Raw genomic sequence first — 22,876 nt, 5'->3', positions numbered from 1 at the left:
TGTGTGTGTGTGTGTGTGTGTGTGTGTTGTGTCCTTGTTTGGTTTTGATTTCAGGGTAATGCTGTCCATATGGAATGGATTTGGAAACTTTCCACTGTCATCAGTTTTGACTAATTTAAGTTGAAGATGTATTAACTCACTTTAAAAGTTTTGTAGAATTGAGGCACTGGGGTAGCTCAGTCAGTTGAGACTCTAACTCGTGATTTGAGCTCAGGTCATGATCCCAGTGTCAAGGGATCGAGCCCCACATCTGGCTCTGCACTGAGCATGGAACCTGCTTCAGATTCTCTTCCTCTCTCTCTCTCTCTCTCTCTGACCTGTCCCTCTGCCTATTCATGCATTCTTTTTCTCTCTAAACAATAAAAGTAAATAAAAATAAAATAAAATAGAATTAATTCTTTGTTGTTGTTCTGTTTGCATGATTTCTACTACCTTGTCTTCCAGGTAGATGATCTTTTCTGCATCACCTAATCTGTTATAGATTCATTCTAGTGTATTTTTAAACTTCCATCATTGTACTCTTCAAGTCTGATTGGTTCTTTTTTCTATTTTCCATTTCTTTGTTGAAGTTCTCACTGTGTTCATCTACCCTTTTCTTGGGTTTGGTGAACATGTTTATGATCCTTCCTTTGAACTGGTTATCAGGTACGTTGCTTATCTCCATGTTATTTCAATCTTTTTCTGAGATTTTATCTTATTCTGGAATTTGGAACATAGTCTTCTATCTCCTCATTTTGCTTCACTCTTTCTTTCTATGTATAGGTAGGATTCGAACAAAACATTCATTAATGATGCCAAAGAATATAAAATTCACTAATGTCTTCTGAAGTTGAATGTCTTATATCTATTATTCCTGTATTTGTACACACTTATGCTTTTCATTACATAATTGATAATGTTCTTTGTTACATGTAGCAATGTGGGTACCCGTTTTTGGCATTTATCACTAATGAAGGTCTATGCCTAGAAGTATAAAAGACAACACACTCAAAATTACTCAAAATAATATGGGTAGTTAGAATTTACTTTTTGCTATAAAGGTATATGTTTAACTATTTCTAATAATGGCAAACCAAGTGACCTAAGAGAGATGGATGAATTGGAAGTCAAAAAAAGTGAAAATATGTTTGAAATATGATGGCAAAGTGAATTTGTTTTCAAGGATTATTTTTTTTAAATGAATATATTTATGCTGGTGGGGGGAGAGGCAGAGGGCGAGGGAGAGAGAGAAAGGAAGAGAGAGAGAATCCCAAGCAGGCCCTGTGCTGTCAGCGCAGAGCCTGACGAGCTACTCGATATCATGATCCATGAGATAGTGAACTGAGCCAAAATCAAGTGTCAGACACTAAACCGACTGAGCCACCCAGGTGTCCCTCGAGTTTTCTCTCCAACTACATGCATTAATTACCAGAAAACAGAATTTTCAGATTAGTAGTACCTTTGGTACAAGAGATTACGGATACACAGCTCAGTCCTTCCTGCATTCTCCTTGGCAATGGCTGCCTGCAAAGAATACATTGTCTGCTCTGTTCCAATAAAAGTCGCTTTTAAAAGGGCACCATCTGGGGCGCCTGGGTGGCGCAGTCGGTTAAGCGTCCGACTTCAGCCAGGTCACGATCTCGCGGTCCGTGAGTTCGAGCCCCGCGTCAGGCTCTGGGCTGATGGCTCGGAGCCTGGAGCCTGTTTCCGATTCTGTGTCTCCCTCTCTCTCTGCCCCTCCCCCGTTCATGCTCTGTCTCTCTCTGTCCCAAAAATAAATAAAAACGTTGAAAAAAAATAAAAAATAAATAAAAGGGCAACATCTTCCTCTGAATTTATTACTAAATGGGTAATTTAATTCTGGAATCCAAAATAACGAGTCCATTATGTTCGATACCTATGGATATTCTCACAAAAGTAGACACAGAGAAAATTACCAATTTGATCCTAAATCCCTGACTTCTCTGTGACTCTTTCTATTCTCAATCTATTCTTGATTAGCAGCTCCTTAATAATGTTCCATATTTATATATCGCCAGTAGTTTTTGTGGATCCCATAACCCAAGCTCAACAATAATTCCCATGGTTTCTTAGGGGTACAGGTAATAATTTAGGCACTGTTTTATGTATGTATTTAGACATGTAAAACATGCTTTGGAAGAAAATTGGGAGGTGTTCTACATTAGAATGTATTTAGCAGCATCTCTTAAATTTCTCCATTCTTAGTGGTAATAGATGCATATGTGTGGATGGGATACTCCGACACTGGAAGGGAAAGGACATTTAGGTCCCTTCTTCCGCTTGGACCCTGAAGGATCCCTGAATCTAGGAATCAAACAGGTTATCATGTCACAGTTTAACAATCCCTTTCAAATTCTTCAATTCCAAAAGAGACAGTCTTTGCATATGCCCAGATAACACACTTTGTGAGGAGACTGGGGTTCTTGACTAATAAGGGAAACAACAGTAATTCCAACTTGATTTCAGAACAGGAAACATATAGACGGAAAAAAATTACTCTAGTGCACATACATGATGTGTATTGAATTTCTCACCTTTTTTAAGTGCAAATTTCTTTAATGTATATGATCAAAATTGTTGTCAAATTACATTTCTGATGCCTGGCTCTTTCACTGGCTGGAAAGAAGAAGACAATTATATGGCTTTGGTTTTATTGGAAAATGGCCTTTATTGAACATTGGGAAAAGCAAAATATGAAGAGATCACAGACAGCAAGACCTTCATGTGCTTGGGCTTTATTTTAAGGATCTGTAGGCATTATATTATTTATTATTATTTGTTCCTCAGAACAGCCTATGAAAGTGTTATAATTCAGATTATCACAACACAGGTGATGGCACAAAAGCATCAAGATCTTAAGCCGAAATACCTGAGAGAGAGTGAATACTTATGGGCCAAGAAGTACTGTTCAAATAATCTTCAAGTAACTATGAATAAGATCCTCTTTTTATCATATTTTCCTTCAGAGGAACCTGAGCCAGAGCAGTTCTGTAACTGAGCCCCAGGGCTAAGAGTGTGCACTTAGAAATTACATAAAGTGACCAGTTTCACTGCCAATGTCCTTAGACTTTATTTCATTCTGCTTATACCTTATTTGATCAAGGACCATGGTGAAAGCATCTAAACCCCCATGTTTGGCACTGTACAAAACTGCTTTACAAGGATTTTGGGCACAGAAGCAAAAAATCCAGATGGGAAGGGAAGAGAGTACTAAATTTTAAATCTATTTCCCAGTAATTTTCTTTTACAAGCTTATCTATCTCATGAAATGTAATAAAAAAAAATCCCTATGGCTACAATGTTAGATTAGGTTATTTTCAGTGAATCTACATTTCTTCCCTCAGACCACTTTGAAAAGAGTATACTCTACAGACAACCATGAGAAGTTGGCCCATGTGATTTGTTTTCACAATATAATGTAAGGATGTGATCACTTGTTTTCACAATATAATGTGAGTGGGAATGTGATATCTTATGAATTCAGAGACCGGGCAATAAGAAACCCATTTCTGCTAGCTGTTACCTCTGGTATAAAAGATCATATGCCATGTAGCTTGGTCCTCTAAGAATGAAATCTATAAAGAGATCTGAGCTGAATCTGTATGTAGTCTGCAGTCAAGTGCATGCACGCCCAGCTTCAATCAACCCTATCATAGCCCAACCACAAACAGGTGAAAGAAAAATAAATGCTTAATTTTCAATGTCATTGTAATCTTGGGTTGTATGAAACACGACTTTAGTAATTAGTTACAGCTACCATTAACAATTATTCATATTGGATGTTCATATAATTTTTCTAGAAGAGCATAAGGATTATGTACAGAGAAAATAAAGAATATGTCTATCTCCACAAACAAAAGTATATATGAAATATGAATTTCTTTTGCAAGTAATTATCGAGTTTAAACTCTCTCCTTCTTGTAATTGATTTGGGCTGGAAACACCTCTGAGTCATTATCAACTTACTCAAGTTTATCTTGAATTCTGGCAATAACTAGCTGTTGGACCCATGCAAATATCTGTCGATTTTAATTTTTTGTTTTCTCCATTATTTAGCATTTTATTTTATTTTATTTTTTGCATTGTTGTAAAGACTGTGAGAAGTGTGTGCATAAAAACATTAAAAAAACTAAATATCTTCCAAAATATCTGAACCCAGGTGAAGAAAATAACATATAAGACACTGGTTATTATCCAATTAGAAACCAATTTCTACCTTGAAATGAGTGTAACCTTTGATCGTGTGGCACCAAGACAGATTGGGAGAGTACACTTTGGTTCCATTCTCGGAGGAAGTGGGGCCGATCTGAATGGCTCTTATACACCAACTCTGTGGTTGTTCTATGATAATCCCGAGGGGCCATTCATTTAGTACTCTCAGCTCCAAATCCACCCTCAGTGCTCTTTTCTCAGATAACGGTGTAAGATCCTATCCATTTTCTCTCTGGTCATCTCGCATAAAATTGACTTTTGTCGGTAAGAGACAATGGAGAGACAGTGCAGCAGAAAGGGCTCTTCTTCCTGGTTTCATGATATTTTCTCTCCTTTGGCCACTATGGCTTTGTTGCCAGGTGCACGCTTGCAAGAAGTCCTGTGTATTCGTCCTCCAGCAAGTTCTTAGAGCCAATCTGTCAGTTTCCTGTCTTCTGGTCTTTTCTCTTGATGCTCTAACAGGGAGTTGTTCCTGTTTGCCGGTCACAGCCTGAGATCCTTCCTCACCAGGTTCAGGCCGTGGAGTGTGGAGCTCCTCTGTCCCAGGCCATTTCAGTGAGCATGTCAGCCGTGAAGCTGTGTGTAGCCACATCGTCTTCAATGGCATCTGAATCCCATCTTCAGAGAGTAGACCTGGCTTCAGTGATCCGTCCTTTAATTCTATGATATTCTTTGTAATTTTCTTTATTTTAGTAGGCTTTCCTCTTCGTAGACTTTCCCTTCCAAGCAGATAGTAATTGTTTACCTCAACTTCCCCTTGTTTCTGTCTCCTGCCTTAATTCTGACTCATACCTTTGTCACCCTGGTTGCTCAATCCTCATTTGAGGACTTTTAAGGGCTAGGAGAAATCAATTAAGTAGGAAATGTAAGTGGAATTACTCACTTCATTCAGAATTTTACAATAATATTATGATATCTAACTTATATATAATTTGTTTTACTAAACAGCAAAAGCTTAAGAAATGAGTAATATATACCTGAGTATATTTTTTTACATTAATATAATTAAATTGGAGAAACAGTTCTGTGACACCAATGGCGAAGTCTCAAGTACACTTTGGACTTTGGGTGATATATATGCATTGATGTGGATTCATCCTTTAACATTTTTTTTATTTTTATTTATTTTGGAGACAGAGAGAGAGAGACAGAGCCTGATTGGAGGAGGGGGCAGAGAGAGAGGGAGACACAGAATCTGCAGCAGGCTCCAGGTTCCAAGCTGTCAGCACAGAACCTAACGCAGGGCTCGAACACACAAACCGTGAGATCATGACCTGAGACGAAGTTGGACACTTAACCGACTGTGCCACCCAGGTGTCCCAATGCAGACTCATCCTTGGTAAGAAATGAAACCTTCTAGTGAGTGATGGTGATAATGGGAGAGTCCATGGATGTGTGCAGACAGGGACAATATAGGAAATCTCTGTACCTTCCTCTTAATCTTGTTGTGAACCTAAAATTACACTAAAAACCATCTCTTAAAAATATGCAGAGAAAATGATTGTATGGCTTTTAAAAATTTTTTTTTAATATATGAAATTTATTGTCAAATTGGTTTCCATACAACACCCAGTGCTCATCCCAAAAGGTGCCCTCCTCAATACCCATCACCCACCCTCTCCTCCCTCCCACCCCCCATCAACCCTTAGTTTGTTCTCAGTTCTCAACAGTCTCTTATGCTTTGGCTCTCTCCCACTCTAACCTCTTTTTTTTTTTTTTTTCTTCCCCTCCCCCATGGGTTTCTGTTAAGTTTCTCAGGATCCACATAAGAGTGAAACCATATGGTATCTGTCTTTCTCTGCATGGCTTATTTCACTTAGCATCACACTCTCCAGTTCCATCCACGTTGCTACAAAAGGCCATATTTCATTTTTTCTCATTGCCACATAGTATTCCATTGTGTATATAAACCACAATTTCTTTATCCATTCATCAGTTGATGGACATTTAGGCTCTTTCCATAATTTGGCTATTGTTGAGAGTGCTGCTATAAACATTGGGGTACAAGTGCCCCTATGCATCAGTACTTGTATGGCTTTTAAAGTAATGAGAGATGTATTCTTTATAAATGATGAAATAGCATTATGCCAAAATGAAGCAACTAACATGCCTGGTGCTTACAAACATACAGTCTCATTCTAAAGCAGGGTGCAAAACTAATTTTTTTTAAATAAAAAGGGAAATATGGGCATTTCTTGTCACTCTCTGAAGATACTGACAACCTGAAATAGAAAGAATTATACCTCATTAATCTTAACAATATATACCGGGGTATTTTGTTGAATAAACCATTAACTTGACTAATAGTTATATACCTCAATCTGAATATTTCCCATACTATTCTTCTATGGAAAAACATCAACAACTCTGTTTATCTGATTCTACACATATTGCTCTGTTTCTTTCAAAGATTAATCCTTTAAGGCATAAAATACAAAGTTGTCAAGAAACTTACACTTTGGAAGAAAATGTTAAGGCTTTTGGCTGCACAGATGAACTATGATGGCTTTTCTGGGAGCCTCTAATCCATATAGTATAAGAGAGTAATTTCGACAAAAACTATGAGAAAATAAATTTCATTAGAAGTCAAATACAAGTTCTTATACTCAATTAATTCTGTAAAAGCAAATAAAAGTTCATCTTTTCTTCCTTTATAGAAGCTTTCAAATTATAACGTTATGCACTGGACACTAAAGTATAAAATTATCTTAGTAGGACTAAGTGAAGAGGACAAACTGACCATGAAAACAATTTCAGAGTTTAGAAAATGGATCACAGGTTAATAACTTATGAAATATGTACATTGGAAAAAATCCTGGAGATTCAAGTCAGAAGCACATTTGTCATCTTCTCGCCTAGGATGCTCCCGTGCCTCCCCACCTGCCCACCCCTGGCTCAGTGATAAGAAGACTGAAGCTGTTACAACTGGGAGAAGCTGCAAAGAGCAAGGGTGCTGGGAGACCTGATCAGCACTGAGGATGGGGACAGGTACCCATTGATGTTTCAGCTCCAAGTGCTGATTTTGCTCGGTAATGATGAAGAAAACCCATTCTTGTCCTGGTCAGAGCTTGCGGTGTTTGTGTCAAGCACTGTGAGCCCCATAAATACAATGCAAAGATACTGGATGTGAGAATATAATGGAAGAGTTGACATTGGCTCTCTAACACTCTTAGCTGATGGAGAAAATATGCGCAGATGGAGAGGAGACTAAGAGGAACCCAGGAGAATGTAAGAGCACAGGAGGTCAGAGAATTGGTAGTAAAGTTATGAACAGTCCCCTCCCACACTCAGGCACACGTGTGCAGACCTCACATTGTGGAAGGTGGAAGCCTACTGACCTGCAGTGTTTGAACACATCCTTTCTAAAAAAAAAAACTAGTAATTAACATCAAAGCTACAAAGTCACATGGTCATAAAGTAAGCAATAAGAATTGGGAAAAATTGAACAAAACTATCAGCAGGGGGACTTTAGTGGATAAGATTCTGCCATAAAGTTTTTGCACACAAAAAAATAGTAAATCTAGGGGTGTTGGGTGGCTTGTTGGTGAAGCATCCAGCTTCGGCTCGGGTCATGATCTCCCAGTTGGTGAGTTTAAGCCCCGCGTGGGGCTCTGTGCTGACAGCTCAAAACCTGAAACCTGATTCAGATTCTGTGTCTCCCTCTCTCTCTGTCCTTCCCCTGCTCACACACACACACACACACACACACACACACTCTGTCTCAAAAATAAATAAAACATAAGAAAAAAATTAAAAATAATAAATCTAGGAAAAATTAAATAATGCGTGTTTCTTAAATGATATTTTAAAAAGTGTCTATCTAAAAGTTAAAAAATATGATGAGAAATTGGAAAATGTCTTCCAACAAAGGGAAAGCATAGGTCAATAGAAACTTCTACTGGGATAAGTTGTTGTACATATTACAAAAAAAAAGTATTTAAAACTCATATATATTGTACATACTACAAAAAAAGTATTTAAAAGTCATATTTATAAATATATGTAAACTACACAGAAAACTTAGTTGAAATAATTGCATGAACATGTGATGGCAGAAATATAGCAAGTAGGAAAGATCAACAGAGAAATAAAAGTATATGAAGAAACCACAGAGAATCTGAGTGAACAAATACATACCTGAAATGGAAAATTCACTGAATTTCCTCTACAGAAAATCTGGGATGCAATAGAAAAGAACTGATGAAATTGGAGGAGTAACAAAATTTATTTATATCTTTGGATGAGACAGAAAAAAGAGAAGAATTTACAGAATTCAGAGACTTTCAAAACAGTATCAGGAAAGCCAGCATAGGTCTAAGTAGTATATGAGAACAGCAGAGGCAGAAAAAAACAGGACAACGATCATAAAGTGCAATGAATGAACAACTTACTAATATCATTTAAAATATTTATAGACACCAGAAACTTAGCAAACTGCTAACAGAATGAACACGTACAAATCCATGTCTCATGACATCATAATGAAATGACCTAAGAACACTGGCAAATACAGACGAAGAAATACACTTGAGGGAAGAGAGTGGATTGTGAAGTCACTTAAGTCAGTGTGAAAATCAGGGATGGGTGACACGTCTTCCATCTCCATCAGCCTTATGCCGCATTATCTACCACAGAATCCATACCCCTGCCCAGCACACTAGTTCCGACTGGAACGGGATACAAGCAGCAAGATGAAGGAACAGAAAGAGACAGACCCTAAACCCCCCATGGAAACAATCCCTTAAAAATATCCAGACACAAACCATGTATAATCAGTCTAATCAGTTTTGATAAAGGTACCAGGACCATTCACTAGGGAAAGACAGAATCATTCAAAAAGGGTGTTTGGAAACTGACTACTCACATGCAGAAGAATGAGGCTGGATGTTTACATTTACACCACACACTAAAATTAACTCAAAATGGACTAAAGACATAAATATAAGTTGTAAACCTATAAACTTCCTCAGAGAAAAAATGGGGGAATATAAACAACATTGTATTTGGCAACGATTTCTTGGCTATGCCACCAAAACCACAGAGCACAAAGGAAAAGTCCATTGTAGACAAATGGGCGATATCAACCTAAAACGTTACTGTGCATTAAAGGGAATGATCAACAGTGAAAAGACAGAGTGGAAAAAACACTTGCAAATCATATATCAAAGAAGGGAATCATATCTAAAATATATAAGGAATCTACAAGTCACTAACGACAACAACAATCACTGAAAACACAAAGCAAAAATGGGAAAAGAAATTAAATAGGCATATTTCCAAGGAAACATACAAATGGTGAAAAATCATATGGAAAGATGCTCAATATCACTAATGATCAAAGAAATGCAAATCAAATCACCATGAGTTGTCTCCTCATACTCACTAGGATGGATGCTATAAAAAAAAAATGTGTCGGGACGACTGGGTGGCTCAGCTGGTTAAGATCTGACTCTTGGTTTTGGCTCACGTCATTGTCTCACAGTTTTTGGATATGAGCCCCACATTGGGCTCTGTGTTGATGGCACAAAGCTGGCTTCATTTACTCTCTCCCTCCCTCCCTTTACACCTCCTGTGCACGCTCTCTCTCTCTCTCTCTCTCTCTGTCTCTCCCTCTCTCAAATAAATAAATACATATTTTTAAAAAATGTTTCAGTGTGGAGGTTGAAAAGGAGGAGACTCACACACTGTTGCTGGGAATGTAAATCGGTCAACCGTTATGAAGAAGTGTATGGAGCTTCTTCAAGAAATTAAAAATGCAATTACCACATGGCTCAGCAATCCCACATGGAGGAAACTAAAAGAATTGAAAGCAAGATCTCGATGATAGGTGCACACCCATGCTCAGTGCAGCATTATTCATAACAGCCACGTGATAGAAGCAGCCCAAATGTCCACTGATGGATGAATGGAGAAAGAAAGCGTAGTATACACATAACACTGTAATATTATTCAGCCAGAAAAAGGAAGGAAATCCTACGACCTACTACAATATGGATGAGACTCCAGGACATTATGCTAAGTGAAATAAGCCAGTCATACATACGAAGTAAAAATAAAACTGTATGATTCCACTTATATGAAGTATCCAAAGTAGTAAAAGTGATAGAGCAAGTAGAAGAGTGATTGCTCAGGGTTGAGGGGAAAGGGGAAAAGGGGAATTATTGTTCAGTGAGTTGAGTTCCAGTTTTACAAGCAGAAAGTTCTAGATACCTTTTGGGCAACAATGTGATAGCACTCCTAACCTGTGTGCTTAAATTGGTAAGGTGCATCATCTAGTTAAGGCAAGTGTAAGATGCGAGATAGTGTAAGATTCCCACTATATGACAATTTCGAAAAAGCAAAATTATACAGACAGCAAATACATCAGTGGTTGACAGGGTTTAGGGGGAAGGAAGGATGGATAGGGGGAGCACAGAGGATTTTGAAGGAAGTGAAACTCTTCTGTATAACTCCATAATGGTTGATACATGTCATTCTATACGTCTCCAAACTCCTAAAATGCACAACATCAAGAGTAAACCTAGACCACCCCACTGAGGGCTTTTGCAAATGAGAGAGTCCATGAACTGCTTGTGCATTGACACATAGACAGTAGGGGAATACAGCATATATCGGTGCTATGTCTGAGTTTTGCTACGAACCTAAAACCGCTCTAAGAAAGTAGTCGATTTTTTGAACATGGGTAATGCGGTAGATTTTATGTTATGTGGGCTTTTATTTTGCAACAGCTGAAAAATAAAATGAAAGGCAAACAAACAGAAAGAAGAGATCTTGACAAAAAGCAAGGGAAAAACAACTCATTATATTTAGGAAAATAGGAATGTGATTAAAAGAGGAGTTTTCACCAGAAAAATACTGAAAAAAAAACAAAAAAACAAAAAAAAACAAAGCAAACCCACTCCCTGCACACACACAGGAAAAAAAAAAAAAAACAAAAAAACAACACCCGTCAAACAAGAATTATAAATTCAGCAAAACAGTCTTTCACAGAAGAAGATACACAAAGACCACACATCAAACACAAAACCAAACAGGGTTTCTACTTAGGACACCTGCTTTTCAACAATGTCCTTTAAGCTGCAAGTAAATGACACTAGATGGTAATGCATATCCACAAGAAAGAATAGAGATCAGCAGGAATGATACATGTCGGTAAAATTTACAATCTCTGTGTGTATTTTCCTTTCTGAGTAGCTTTAAAAGATAAGATATTTGAGGCCATAATTATAGCAGTCACTGTATGGTGGGATCTATAGCATAAACCTTATAGTTTTTAGCATTTGTTCCTTTTTGTGGTGGAGTCTCCACAAATGCTTCATTTCAGGGACCCAATATGAAATCATGAAAGCAGAGAAGGTAAAGATGTGAACCATTTGTGTTCAGAAACCAGGGCTAGCTTTCTTCAGGACAGCACTGTTAGAAGTACATGTTTCTCATTCTCTCTGAAAGTAGGTTGTTCCTTATGAAACCTTTCCTAAGCCGAGGTGGTATAAATTGAAAAAGCAAGTATCATTAATTCACATGGGAAGATTGTTGAGCTTTCCCCGATGCAAAAAATAACCAGCGCCCAAAAACCCAAATCACAAAAGATACCCTCCCTTAGGCTTTTCTGACACCTCAAAACACATCTTGTGAGTGGATGCACAAAATAAATTGAGATGAAGCACAGACACTCAAAAATACAGTTCAAACTTTTGCTTGATACTGATATACAGAGTATATAGTTTCTGAGAAATGAACTTGACAGGACGAATCTTGCCGCTTGGGGTGTGAGCTGACACTAACAGTAAAACCAGTACTGAGCACAATTTCCACTTTTCGCCTTTTCTCCTAAAAACAAAAGTCCCCTTCAGATTTCTCCTCTTCAGCAAAAACTGGTACTGATGTCGTTCTTTCACAAAAGCAAAGTGATGTCATGAAACTTTTTGGAAAGTTGAAGCATACCCGTAACACGTGGTGGGAACGGAGCTATGTTAGTGTTAATTTAATATATTTTGTTGGAAATTAGTCAGGATTAATGTGATGTAGATGACAATCAGTTAATGATACATGTATAAAGAGGGCCATCAGCAAGAAGGAGACCGAGGAGGCCGTAATGCTCATCTGCCCACAAAATCAATCGGAACAATAAACCAACAACTTCAAGCTAAACACGGCTCAGGGAAAGCTCTAGACAACAAAGAAGTCGCAAAAATCAGGTGCTAATCAAATCAAATCAGGTGCAAATCATTTTTGGCACTAGGTGCTGATCAAAAATCCAGGATGGTCCTGTGGAAAGTAAAGGAAGCATTTTGCCTGCATCACCCAACCCTCCAGCTGAGAGCCACTTGGCTCCTGGAGGAATGCCCTCTGGGAGAGTCACCTCATGGAGAGAAGGGGAGCAGGAGAACCCAGCAAGCTTCAACTATGTGCATGTGTTCAGCTTTTGCAGCAGAGGCGCCTCACCAATGCTGATCCCACTTCATGCACCAGCCCAGAGTGCCCCCTCTACACCTATTCTCAGGGGCTGGAGCTGTTGCAACAGTGAGGGTTGCCTTGAGGGGCTCTTCTCTTAGGGATTGGTTGCCATAGCTCCTCGTCTGTAGGAGACTAGAGCTGCCTCTGATTTTTGCCCACTCCTGTCCTAGTTGGGGCTTTGTCTCACACTACTGGGGCTGTTTCCTGACCCCAACGTCTTAATATGGGCCTTAGCTGCAACTAGTGGTGCATATGTTGCTGCCCTGAGCCCCACTCACCATGTTCCATTTTATGACCCTGTGTCTTCATTGTAGAGGATGCTCCAACACCAAAACCTCCCAGGCCTTGACTCTGGACTGCCATAGCTAACACCCGAAGACTTTTCTCTGCCTATGGTAGCTCAAGGCTCTGACCCAGCATTGGTAGGCCAAGTCACCACTGCCTTGAGCCCCATCTCTTCGGTCCCACTGTAGGGCTCAGACACTTCATTGCTGCTACTATACTGCTGCATCCCAAGACACTTTCAGTTTCCACATGACCACTTAAGCTGTCATTCGAGGCCATGTGGCTAGAGGTCTGTGTCCAGATCCCTGGGTCCTGATACATGGCTTTAACAAACCATGAATGGATCATTCTGCTGCTCTCTAGTGACTGCCACTTGGGACAGACTTGAACCTTTGACTCACCCTCCCCACTATATGTTGCTACCACATGCTGACCACTGGCTCCAAGCCACCACTGTACCTTGTCATCCAGGGCCTGTGTGACTGCTATATTCCTGTGCCAGTCAGCGTTACAACAGTGAGCCCCTGAGACCCAGGTATAGTTGCCATGGAATATCTACACATGTCACCTCCCTAGTGCCACAGCCACAACAAGTGAACTTATGTACCAAGACCCAGTTGTTATGGTAGTTCCATGTGGTGCCTGGTCTTGGGCAACAGCTTCAAAAGTGCTTTGAGGGCTCTGAGGTCAGCATGCCATGCCAGACACCAAAAAGGAACATCTCACAAGATCTTCTTCCCATAGAATGACAGAAGAAAGCGGGATGACATTTTGAAAGTGGTCAAAGGGAAACAAATAGTCAACCAAAAATAACTTAATCAGTAAATCTGTCATTTAGAAATGAAGAAAAGATAAAGACTTTCCCAGCATCCTAGAGGGCGGTGTGTCAATGTATCGACACTTGCCCCATATTGCAGTCAGGGGAAAGCAGCAGAATGAGGCCTGTGGTGGTTAAAGTCAGGTGTCAGAAGAAATTAGACCTGCCCTATGCAAATGTTAAAGGGCATTCATTAAGCTGAAACTAAGAGACAAAAATTGGTCACATAAAACATATAAAAAATATAAAATCACCGGGAGAGACAAAAGGGAAAAGATCCTTGACTTAGGTAATGGTTAGGTAATGAACTCAGGGATAAGCCCTCAAAATCACAGGCAACAAAAACTAAAATAAAAAAAGCAGGACTGCTTTAAATGAAAAACCTTCTGCCCAGCAAAGGAAAGAATCAAATAATTGAGAGATCATGGACAGAAGAGAAGAAAATATCTGGAATCCAATATCAGAGAAGGGGCTAATATCACATGTATATAAAGAACACAAACAATGAAATAAAAGCAAAGAAAGAAATCTAATATAAAAATGGGCCAAGGGCCTCAGTATACATTTTTCTGAAGACATGCAAATGGCCAATAGGTACATGAAAGGTGCTCAAAATCACTGATCAGGGTAATACAAATCGAAACCACAATGAGATATCACCTCACAGCTGTAAGAGGCTCTTTCCAAAAGATAAGAGAGAATTAATGTGGTGAGGATGTGAAGAAAATGAAATCCTTTGGGGGAAATGTAAACTGGTGCTGCCACAAAGGAAAATAGTATGGCAGTTTTTCAGTAATGTCACTTTTACATACGTATTTAAAGGAACTGATCAGTGGGGCACCTGGGTGGCTCCTAAGGTTGAGTGTTCGACTTTGGCTTTGGTTATAATCTTCTTTGTGGGTTCAAGTCCCCTATTGGGCTCTGTGCTGAAGCTCCAAGCCTGGAATGTGCTTTGGATTCTGTGTCTCCCTGTCTCTCTGACCCTCCCACTCCTCTCAAAAATAAATAAACATTAAACATTTTTCAAAATAAATAAAGGCACTGATCAGCTCCTCAAAGGTCTATCTGCACACCCATGCTCATTGCAACATTATTCCCAATAGCCGAGAAATGAAAGGAACCTAAGTATCTGCCAACTGACATATAATTAAAGAAAGTGTGATATATATACACGTACATACCCATATACACACACATACACACGCAAACACTGAAATATTATTTAAGCAGGTAACAGAAGAAAATCTTGCCATTTGTGGGCAAATGGAAGGGCCTTGAAGGCATTATGTTGAGTGACAAAAATAAGACAGAGAGAGACAAATATTGTATTCCCTTACATAGGAAATCTAAAAAACTGAACTGGTAAAAACAAAGAGTAGAATGTGTTTATCAGGAGTTGGGGGTTGGGGGGTTTCGGAAGATATTTAAGAATACAAATTAACGGGGCTCCTGGGTGGCTTAGTCAATTAAGCACCCAACTTTGGCTCAGGTCATGATCTCACGGTTTCTGAGTTTGAGTCTCATGTCGGGTTCTGTGCTGACTGCTCAGAGCCTGGAGCTTTCTTCACATTCTGTGTGTGTGTCTCTCTCTCTCTGACCCTCACGCACTCATGTCTGTCTGTCTCTCTCTCTCAAAAAATAAACATTAAAAAAATTTCTTAAAGAATACAAAATTATAACTAGCAGATAACAATTGCTGGAGGTCTAATATACAATGTAGTGATTACAGACAACATTACTGTTTTATAAACTTTGAAGTTGCTGAGACTAATTCTTAGCTGTCCTCAACACACACAAAGAATGATAAACATGTGACATGACAAAGGTGTTACCTAACATGGCCACAGTAGTCATATGGCAATACATAAACTTATCAAAGGAACACATTGTAGACCTTAAATGTATACAAGGTTAGACGTCAATTTCATCTCCATAAAAACAAGCAAAAGATATGTAATACCTACCACTCCTACTAAGGAAAAAGCTTAAGAATATAGCTAAGACATCAATAGAGGAATTAAAATGGAACTCTAATATATGTTTAATACAAACGATATCATGCAAATGGAAAAAGAAAACAAGACATAAATATAGAGTAAATAGCGAATGGTATACTTAAATCCAACTATCCCAGTAATTGCATTCATGTGAATTAAATAAATATTCCAATTATAAAATAGAAAGTGTCATCCTGAATAAAAGAGTAGCATCCATCTATATGCTCCCTGTAATGGACACATGGTAGATTCAAAGGCAAAATTGGAGAAAATAAAAGGATACCAAAAAAATAGACCCTACAAGGAGTAATCGGAAATGGCCAATAACAAAGCCAATATTCTAATGACAAAGTAAGTGTTAAAGCAAGAAATATTGGTAGAAATTAAAAGAAACATTTCAAAATGTTAAGGCTGTCAATATGAGGAAGATAAAACAATTATAAACATAACATTATTCACCTAACAACAGAATCCTTAAACACATGGACTAGAAATGACAGAATTAGAAGGATAAATAGACAATTCAATGAGTTTAGTTGAAGACTGAAACCTTTTCCTTCAGTAAGACCAGCTATTCACAAAATCAGGAAGACTAAGGAAGACTGTCAAAATACTAGGAACTAGCTTGACGTAACTGACGTACATAGGAAGAGTTCCAGGTCATCGATAAGGATCAAAAATTTTGAGGATGGAAATATTCAAAGTATTTTCTCTGAAGACAAAGAAATCAAAGAGAAGAAACAATGGAAAGAAATCCAGGAACACGTGGAAAGTGATAGACTTCTGAAAAATTTACCTTTCAAAGATGAAATCTTTGAAAATATCTTGTGCCGGATGACAGAAATTACCTTGTACTGGTTGATAATAAACTGAGAATACATCATAACTGTTAGGATGAAACTGAAGTCGGGTAGAGACAATTTTGACCTTCGTCAATTACGCTACAAAGGAAGAACATTATAAATGCATGGTCTAAGTTGCTTCCCTCTCAAGAAGCAAGAAGAGAAGGGCCACTTAAGGTTATAGAAGGAAGAAATGATACACATACGTTTAGCTAAAACCTGACTGTAAAAGATGTGTAGTAGAATAAATCAAAGAAGCCCCAAATGGATCAATACCCAAATATCCAAGAACGTCAGCAATAGAATCAGTGAATACATTGTAGTAGAATCCGACAACAGAACAACAAAGAGATGTGGACAATTTACAACCGGTGCAGCTATAGGGATGAATCACACAAGTTTACCTTCACCTGAAAATGCCAAAAATACAATATGCATACCGTATGATTCCATGTATATAAACCGTTTTTAAAATGCAGAAAAGAACTTGTTAGTGACATTTTGCAATGCTGGTAATATTCATTTTCTCATTCCATGCAATGGTCACACTGAAAACTCAGCCCGTCTATTGGCATGTATAGCTGTGATCCATCTGTATGTACATTATACCACAATAAAAACTATCAGAGAAGAATATTATGAAGAAACGCAAATATATTTAAATGTGATTCCTCTGATGAAGAAGGCACCTGAAAAAACTAATATTTATTCCCACTTTTAAAAAGCCTTTAGAAAGGGGCACCTGGGTGGTTCCATTGGTTGAGCATCCAACTCTTGATTTTGGCTCAGGTCATGATCTCAATTTGTGAGTTGCAGCCCTGCATTGGGCTCTGTGTTGACAGCGGGAACCTGCTTGGAAGTTTCTCTCTCTTCCTTTCCCTCTCTCTGTCCCTCTCCTGTCCACTTCCCTCTCACACAAAATAAATAAATAAATGTAAACATTTTTAAAAAACTTTAGAAAGACACAAATGAATAGGAAACATCCAGGAAGATCCTGAATAGATAAAATAACTCTGAAAATGAACTTGTATAAACTCACCGTTTACCAAAGGACAATTTAGGGGGCAACTGGGTAGATCAGTCAGTTGTGCTCCTGCCTAGGTCATGATCGGATGGTTCCTGAGATGGAGCCCCAAGGAGGGCTCTGTTCCCCTCCCACCATTTGCATTCTCACTGTCTCAAAACAAATACATAAACATTTAAAATAAAAAGGAAGGTCTTTTTTAAAAAAAATTAAGCTTTATTTATTTGTGTGTGAGTGTGAGAGACAGAGAGAAAGAGAGAGAGAGAGAGAGTTAGTGGAGGAGGAGCAGAGAGAGGGAGACACAGAATCCAATGCAACCTCCAGGCTCTAGCAGTCAGCACAGAGCCTGATGCGGGGGTCAAACCCATGAACCGCGAGATCATGACCTGAGCCAATGTTGGACGCCCAAATGACTGAGCCACCCAGTGGCCCCCAAGAAAGTATTTAAATTATGAAACTAACATTAAAAAAAACATAAGGACACTAATTAAACACATGAGAAAGTGCAAAATTTGTACCCACACAATACGAAATTCAGATTTCCAAAAAATGCACATTCATTGGAATAGTATAGTCTTTTCAATAAAGGCTGTGGAAACAATGGAGTATTAAATACTATTAATAATTATATACTTTATACTATATTAAAATGCTCAAAATTGATCACACATAATTGAAAACAAAATCTTTCGAAAAAAAATTTTTTTTAATGTTTATTTATTTTTGAACGGGGGAGCATGAACGGGGGAGGGGCAGAGAGAGAAGGAGACACAGAATCGGAAGCAGGCCCCGGGCTCTGAGCCATCAGCCCAGAGCCTGACACGGGGCTCGAACTCCCGGACCGCGAGATCGTGACCTGAACTGAAGTCGGACGCTTAACTGACTGAGCCACCCAGGCGCCCAGAAAACAAAATCTTTCAAGAAGTATTATAAAAAGTCCATGACCTACAGTTGGGCAGAGATATTTTACACAAAATACCAAGAACACAATCCATAAAAGACGAACTTGATGAAGTGTAGTTCATCAAGATAATGTCTGCTCTTTGAAGAGAAAAGAAAGTCATAAACTTGTGAAGAAACATGTACACATCATACATCTAATAAAAGGCTTGCCGCCAGGGTACGTAAAGAGTTCTCAAAATACAAAGAAACAAAGTAAAAATATTACCAAAATATTTCTATAGATACTTCACCAAACACCATGTGGACATGGCCAATGAGTACAGGAAAAGATGCTCAACACCATTAGTCTTAGGAGCATTCAAATGAAAACCACCCCAGACCAGACTTTCTGTTCTGGAAAGATAGACTGGATAGACTTTTCCCTATTCCTCCCACCAATACAGCTACAATCCCTGGGTATTATTCCTAAGACAACATAGAGTCAGAAAGATAACGAGAAAGATGACAGATCCCAGCCCTGGAGACCCAAGGAATGACATGGTGGTGAGCTCCCCGGAATTTCCCTCTACCTCACATAGACTGGTGTCAGAGAGCCTAGCAAACCACAGACACCAACAGGTACACACCCAAGTCTCCAAAATATTTTTTCTCTCTGGTCAAAATGACAGATAAAAGGCATTCTAGAAAGGCAGAAAAGTTTTAGACACTAATTGGGTGATTCTAATAAAAAACCATTGACTATCCACCAAAAATATCAATAGGCATCCTAATCAAGACTTTGTCTGATAAAGGAAAACTAAGAAAATGTATCACCACCAGACCCCTCTGAAAGAACTCCTAAAGGGAATAAATGGTAAAAGAAGGCATTTTGGATCGTAAGGAAGAAAGAGAGAAGAAAACTAAGAATAAAATTCTTACTAGGTTAATGGATTTTCCTTCACCTCCTGTGTTTTTGAAATTGTTTGATATTTGAAGCAAAATTATCGGTTGAAGCAAAATTATAAATTCCATGTGATTCTCAAAGTAAGTGGAGAAATAGAACACTTAGAGTATAATTGGGACATGGTAAGGGGTCATAAAGGCAAGTAAATCTCTACATTTTACTCAAACTGCTGTGGGTTGTGATGGACTGTATAGACCGTGATCTATGAATATATACTTCTCTATATAAAGATATATAATATCTATATTATTTATATAAAGTAGATTAGAGAATATGTATACATATATAACTTTATGTATATAAAATTATTGATGAAGAAAAGACCTATTTTGCTATAAATGATGCTCCATCACAGAGGTAATGATGTAGAAAAAGATAACCTTCACTTTTATCTCAGCATAAGAAATATAGCATCACAAAAAATAAATTCTATTTGGATAATAAACCATAATTAAAAGTTAAAACATAAGTAAATAAAGAAAAAGGTAAATGCAGGAATATAATAGAGGAAATTATATTCGTGAACTTTCGCTAACTCCTCAAATAGGTCCGTAATAATCATTGTAACACACAAAATGCTAAGTAGGACCATGGTAACATTAAAATTCTATTCATTCCAGAGAGAGAGAAAGGAAAATGAAGAAGGAGGTGGGGAAAAAGAAAAGAAAAGAAAATTGACCAAAGAAAATATACGGCTTAAGGTACAATGCTGAGTGAAATAAGTCAGTCAGAGAAGGACAGATAGCATGTTTTCACTCATATGTGGATGTTGAGAAACTTAAGAATAGACCGTGGTGTAAGGGAAGGGGAAAAAAATAGTTACAAACAGAGAGGGAAGGAGGCAACCCACAAGACACTCTTAAATACAGAGAACAAACTAAGGGTGGATAGTGGGGTGGGGGATAGAGGAAAATGGGTGGTGGGCATTGAGGAGGGCACTTGCTGGGATGAGCATTGGGTGTTGGATGTAAGCCAATTTGTCAATAAATTATATTTAAAATAAATAAATAAATAAATAAATAAATAAATAAAAATTCTGATCATTAAAGACTCCAGTATGAGAGTGAAAATGCAGATGCAGGTATTTGCATCTTAAAAGCTCAAAAAAGAGATCATATCTGAAATATGACAAAGACTTCTAAGAAGTGAAAAGAAGACACCATCCTGGAGAAGTGGGCAAGAGACACAACCCAACACTTCTCATTCTCACAAAAGAGAATAGCCTTGAGATTTACAACCCAGGAAAATGGTACTGTTTCTAACCATCAGAACTTTTAATTCATTTTTCTGAGACTGCTGAGCTTTGGATCAAAGGCCTATTTGGTACAACATATTTTACACCATAAAATAGAAAAATATAGGGATAATTTAGTATAGTGAAATATACACATATCTATGTGCAATTTCCTACTAATGCTTACAGGGAAGTGTAGTATAATTATACATAAATGCAATCATTTTACACTTATACATCATTATTTTATTATGAAAACCATATTTATATTACATAGTTATAACATGTATATTATATATATTATGTAGTTATATATGTTATGTAGTTATATATATATGTAGATATATAATAACTGATTATGATATGTTGAGGAAGACATAGAAAAGAATTTTCATAAAATTTTATTCATAATATCCACATATTAAAAAAAACTAAATTTCCGAGAGTGGTTTTTAAAATGTCATATTCATATAAGACAGCAGTGAAATTTCACAAACTATAGACATATGTGTTTATATAGACACATTACAGATAGTATCTGGGAGAGAAGGAAGACACACAGAAAAATGCACATTGAATGATTCCATTGATATAAAGCTCCAAATAAACAGAGATATTTCATAAAATGAAAATGGGCAGGCCTGATAAAGGCTCTAAACTTCTGTCTCATGATGTAATTTGTAACTGTGTGATTCTATTTTGTAATCAATTTGCACAATCGTATGCCTAGTTTCCTTGATGTGTTGTAAAATTAAATGTAAAGTCTATTTCAGGAAAAAGAGCATTTCTAGAAACACAGGTTTCTATGAAAAGTAAGACCTAGAAATTATCAAATGTACATTAAAAGTATAAAAATGTAAATAATGTGTCATAGAGTCAAACCATGGAATATTAGACTTTAAAATATGTAAACTATAAATACATATGTAACTATGGATGAACTCTACAAGCATAATATTAACTCACAAGCTTTTAACAGAATCTGGAAACATCTTGAAAACTTACCTCATCCTCTTCATCATCATAGTAGAGCAGGTTAGAGTTCTTAGAAGCACAAGACGTCAAACTCTCGTTCCATGATTTTTCCTCAGTGCTAATGTAATAGCAGTTGTTGGAATACGTAACCCACTCTTTGAGACAATGACAACAGAGACACGCTGGAGAGAGATTATGAGATATTATCCAAAAAGCTTTGACTATTACAAAATGAAAATTTACATACTGTATATGGATACACATACGTGTACATAACATATTCGTAGACCCTCACAAGCTGGTAAAATTAAAGCAAAACACACACACACACACACACACACACACACACACACACTGAGAGAAGAGTCAGGCTTTCATCCCCTAATTTATGTGCCCATATAAAGCAAACACAGAAATGTCCATCTCTACATGTCCTGAGAGTCAGTGAACAAAACCACCTTTATGGAATGATTTATCTTTTATCATGTTATAGGAGGAGGGAACGTGAGGCAATTGTTAACAACAGGTACAGTAATTTTAAATGAGTATTTCTTAGTGTTGTTGCCTGAGAAGTAATACTCTCCTATAATCATTATTTCTGAAAGTTCATTAGGCGATTTCCTAATTCACTTTTCCCAAAAGAATCTATTATCCTCTTTGCCTAGTTGAAGATAGAGCTAAAATAGACACGAAACTAATATCAGAACTTTGCAAGGGGTGTTGTACCTTTGTGGATCCTTGTTTCCAGGGATGTTTTGTTCTGTTCTGGTCCTTCAGTAGCTAGAACATTAAAGCAATTCTCAAAAAACATAATATTCAATGAAATAAATCATAATAATTTGAGTTTCCTACTTTAAAATTGGGTGTGCTATTTTACCAGACAAATTTAATGAAGTAATGAACATGAGGGAGGAAATACTTCAAAAGATTAAAGAACCAAACCTCACCATCTCTTACAATATTTGGTTTAAGCAATCTCAAGAATTAATGAGTATTTCACCATAAGGTCTCTTCTATGACTTGCCTTCGAGTTATTAAATCCAATTATATGTTTAATTCTCCCTAAATGTATTCTGTTATTTCTACTTTAGATAACCTCTAAATAATCATTCCACACTTAGAGCATGCATTAAAAATGCGTTAAAATGAGATAATAAATTCAAAGTATTTACACACTATGTCGAGGA

The 22,876-nt window shown here is 37.6% G+C and overlaps 1 protein-coding gene across 2 annotated transcripts in view; it reads right to left on the bottom strand.

Annotated features, from left to right (window-relative positions):
* LOC121038948 (NKG2-A/NKG2-B type II integral membrane protein-like) overlaps positions 1–22,591 on the bottom strand; it is a 111,566-nt gene extending 88,975 nt beyond the window's left edge. The window contains exons 1-4 of one of the 2 annotated variants that reach the window (XM_040488936.1): positions 22,416–22,591; positions 21,720–21,871; positions 6,668–6,771; positions 6,246–6,434 (exon numbers count right to left, since the gene is read on the bottom strand). In XM_040488936.1, coding sequence (XP_040344870.1) covers positions 6,314–6,434; positions 6,668–6,771; positions 21,720–21,871; positions 22,416–22,500 — 462 coding nt within the window. In that variant the 5' untranslated portion in view covers positions 22,501–22,591 and the 3' untranslated portion in view covers positions 6,246–6,313. Of the gene's footprint in view, positions 1–6,245; positions 6,435–6,667; positions 6,772–21,719; positions 21,872–22,415 lie in introns of those variants that run through there. The other variant, XM_040488935.1, reaches the window with a different exon arrangement.
* Between the last annotated feature and the right edge of the window lie 285 nt (positions 22,592–22,876).

The sequence above is a fragment of the Herpailurus yagouaroundi genome, unplaced genomic scaffold (genome assembly GCF_014898765.1).
Source record: "Herpailurus yagouaroundi ecotype Mexico unplaced genomic scaffold, PumYag 166, whole genome shotgun sequence".
In the NCBI taxonomy this organism is placed as follows: Eukaryota; Metazoa; Chordata; class Mammalia; order Carnivora; family Felidae; genus Herpailurus; species Herpailurus yagouaroundi.
The sequence above is the reverse complement of the archived record's forward strand: the minus strand, read 5'-3'. Positions and strand labels throughout refer to the sequence as shown.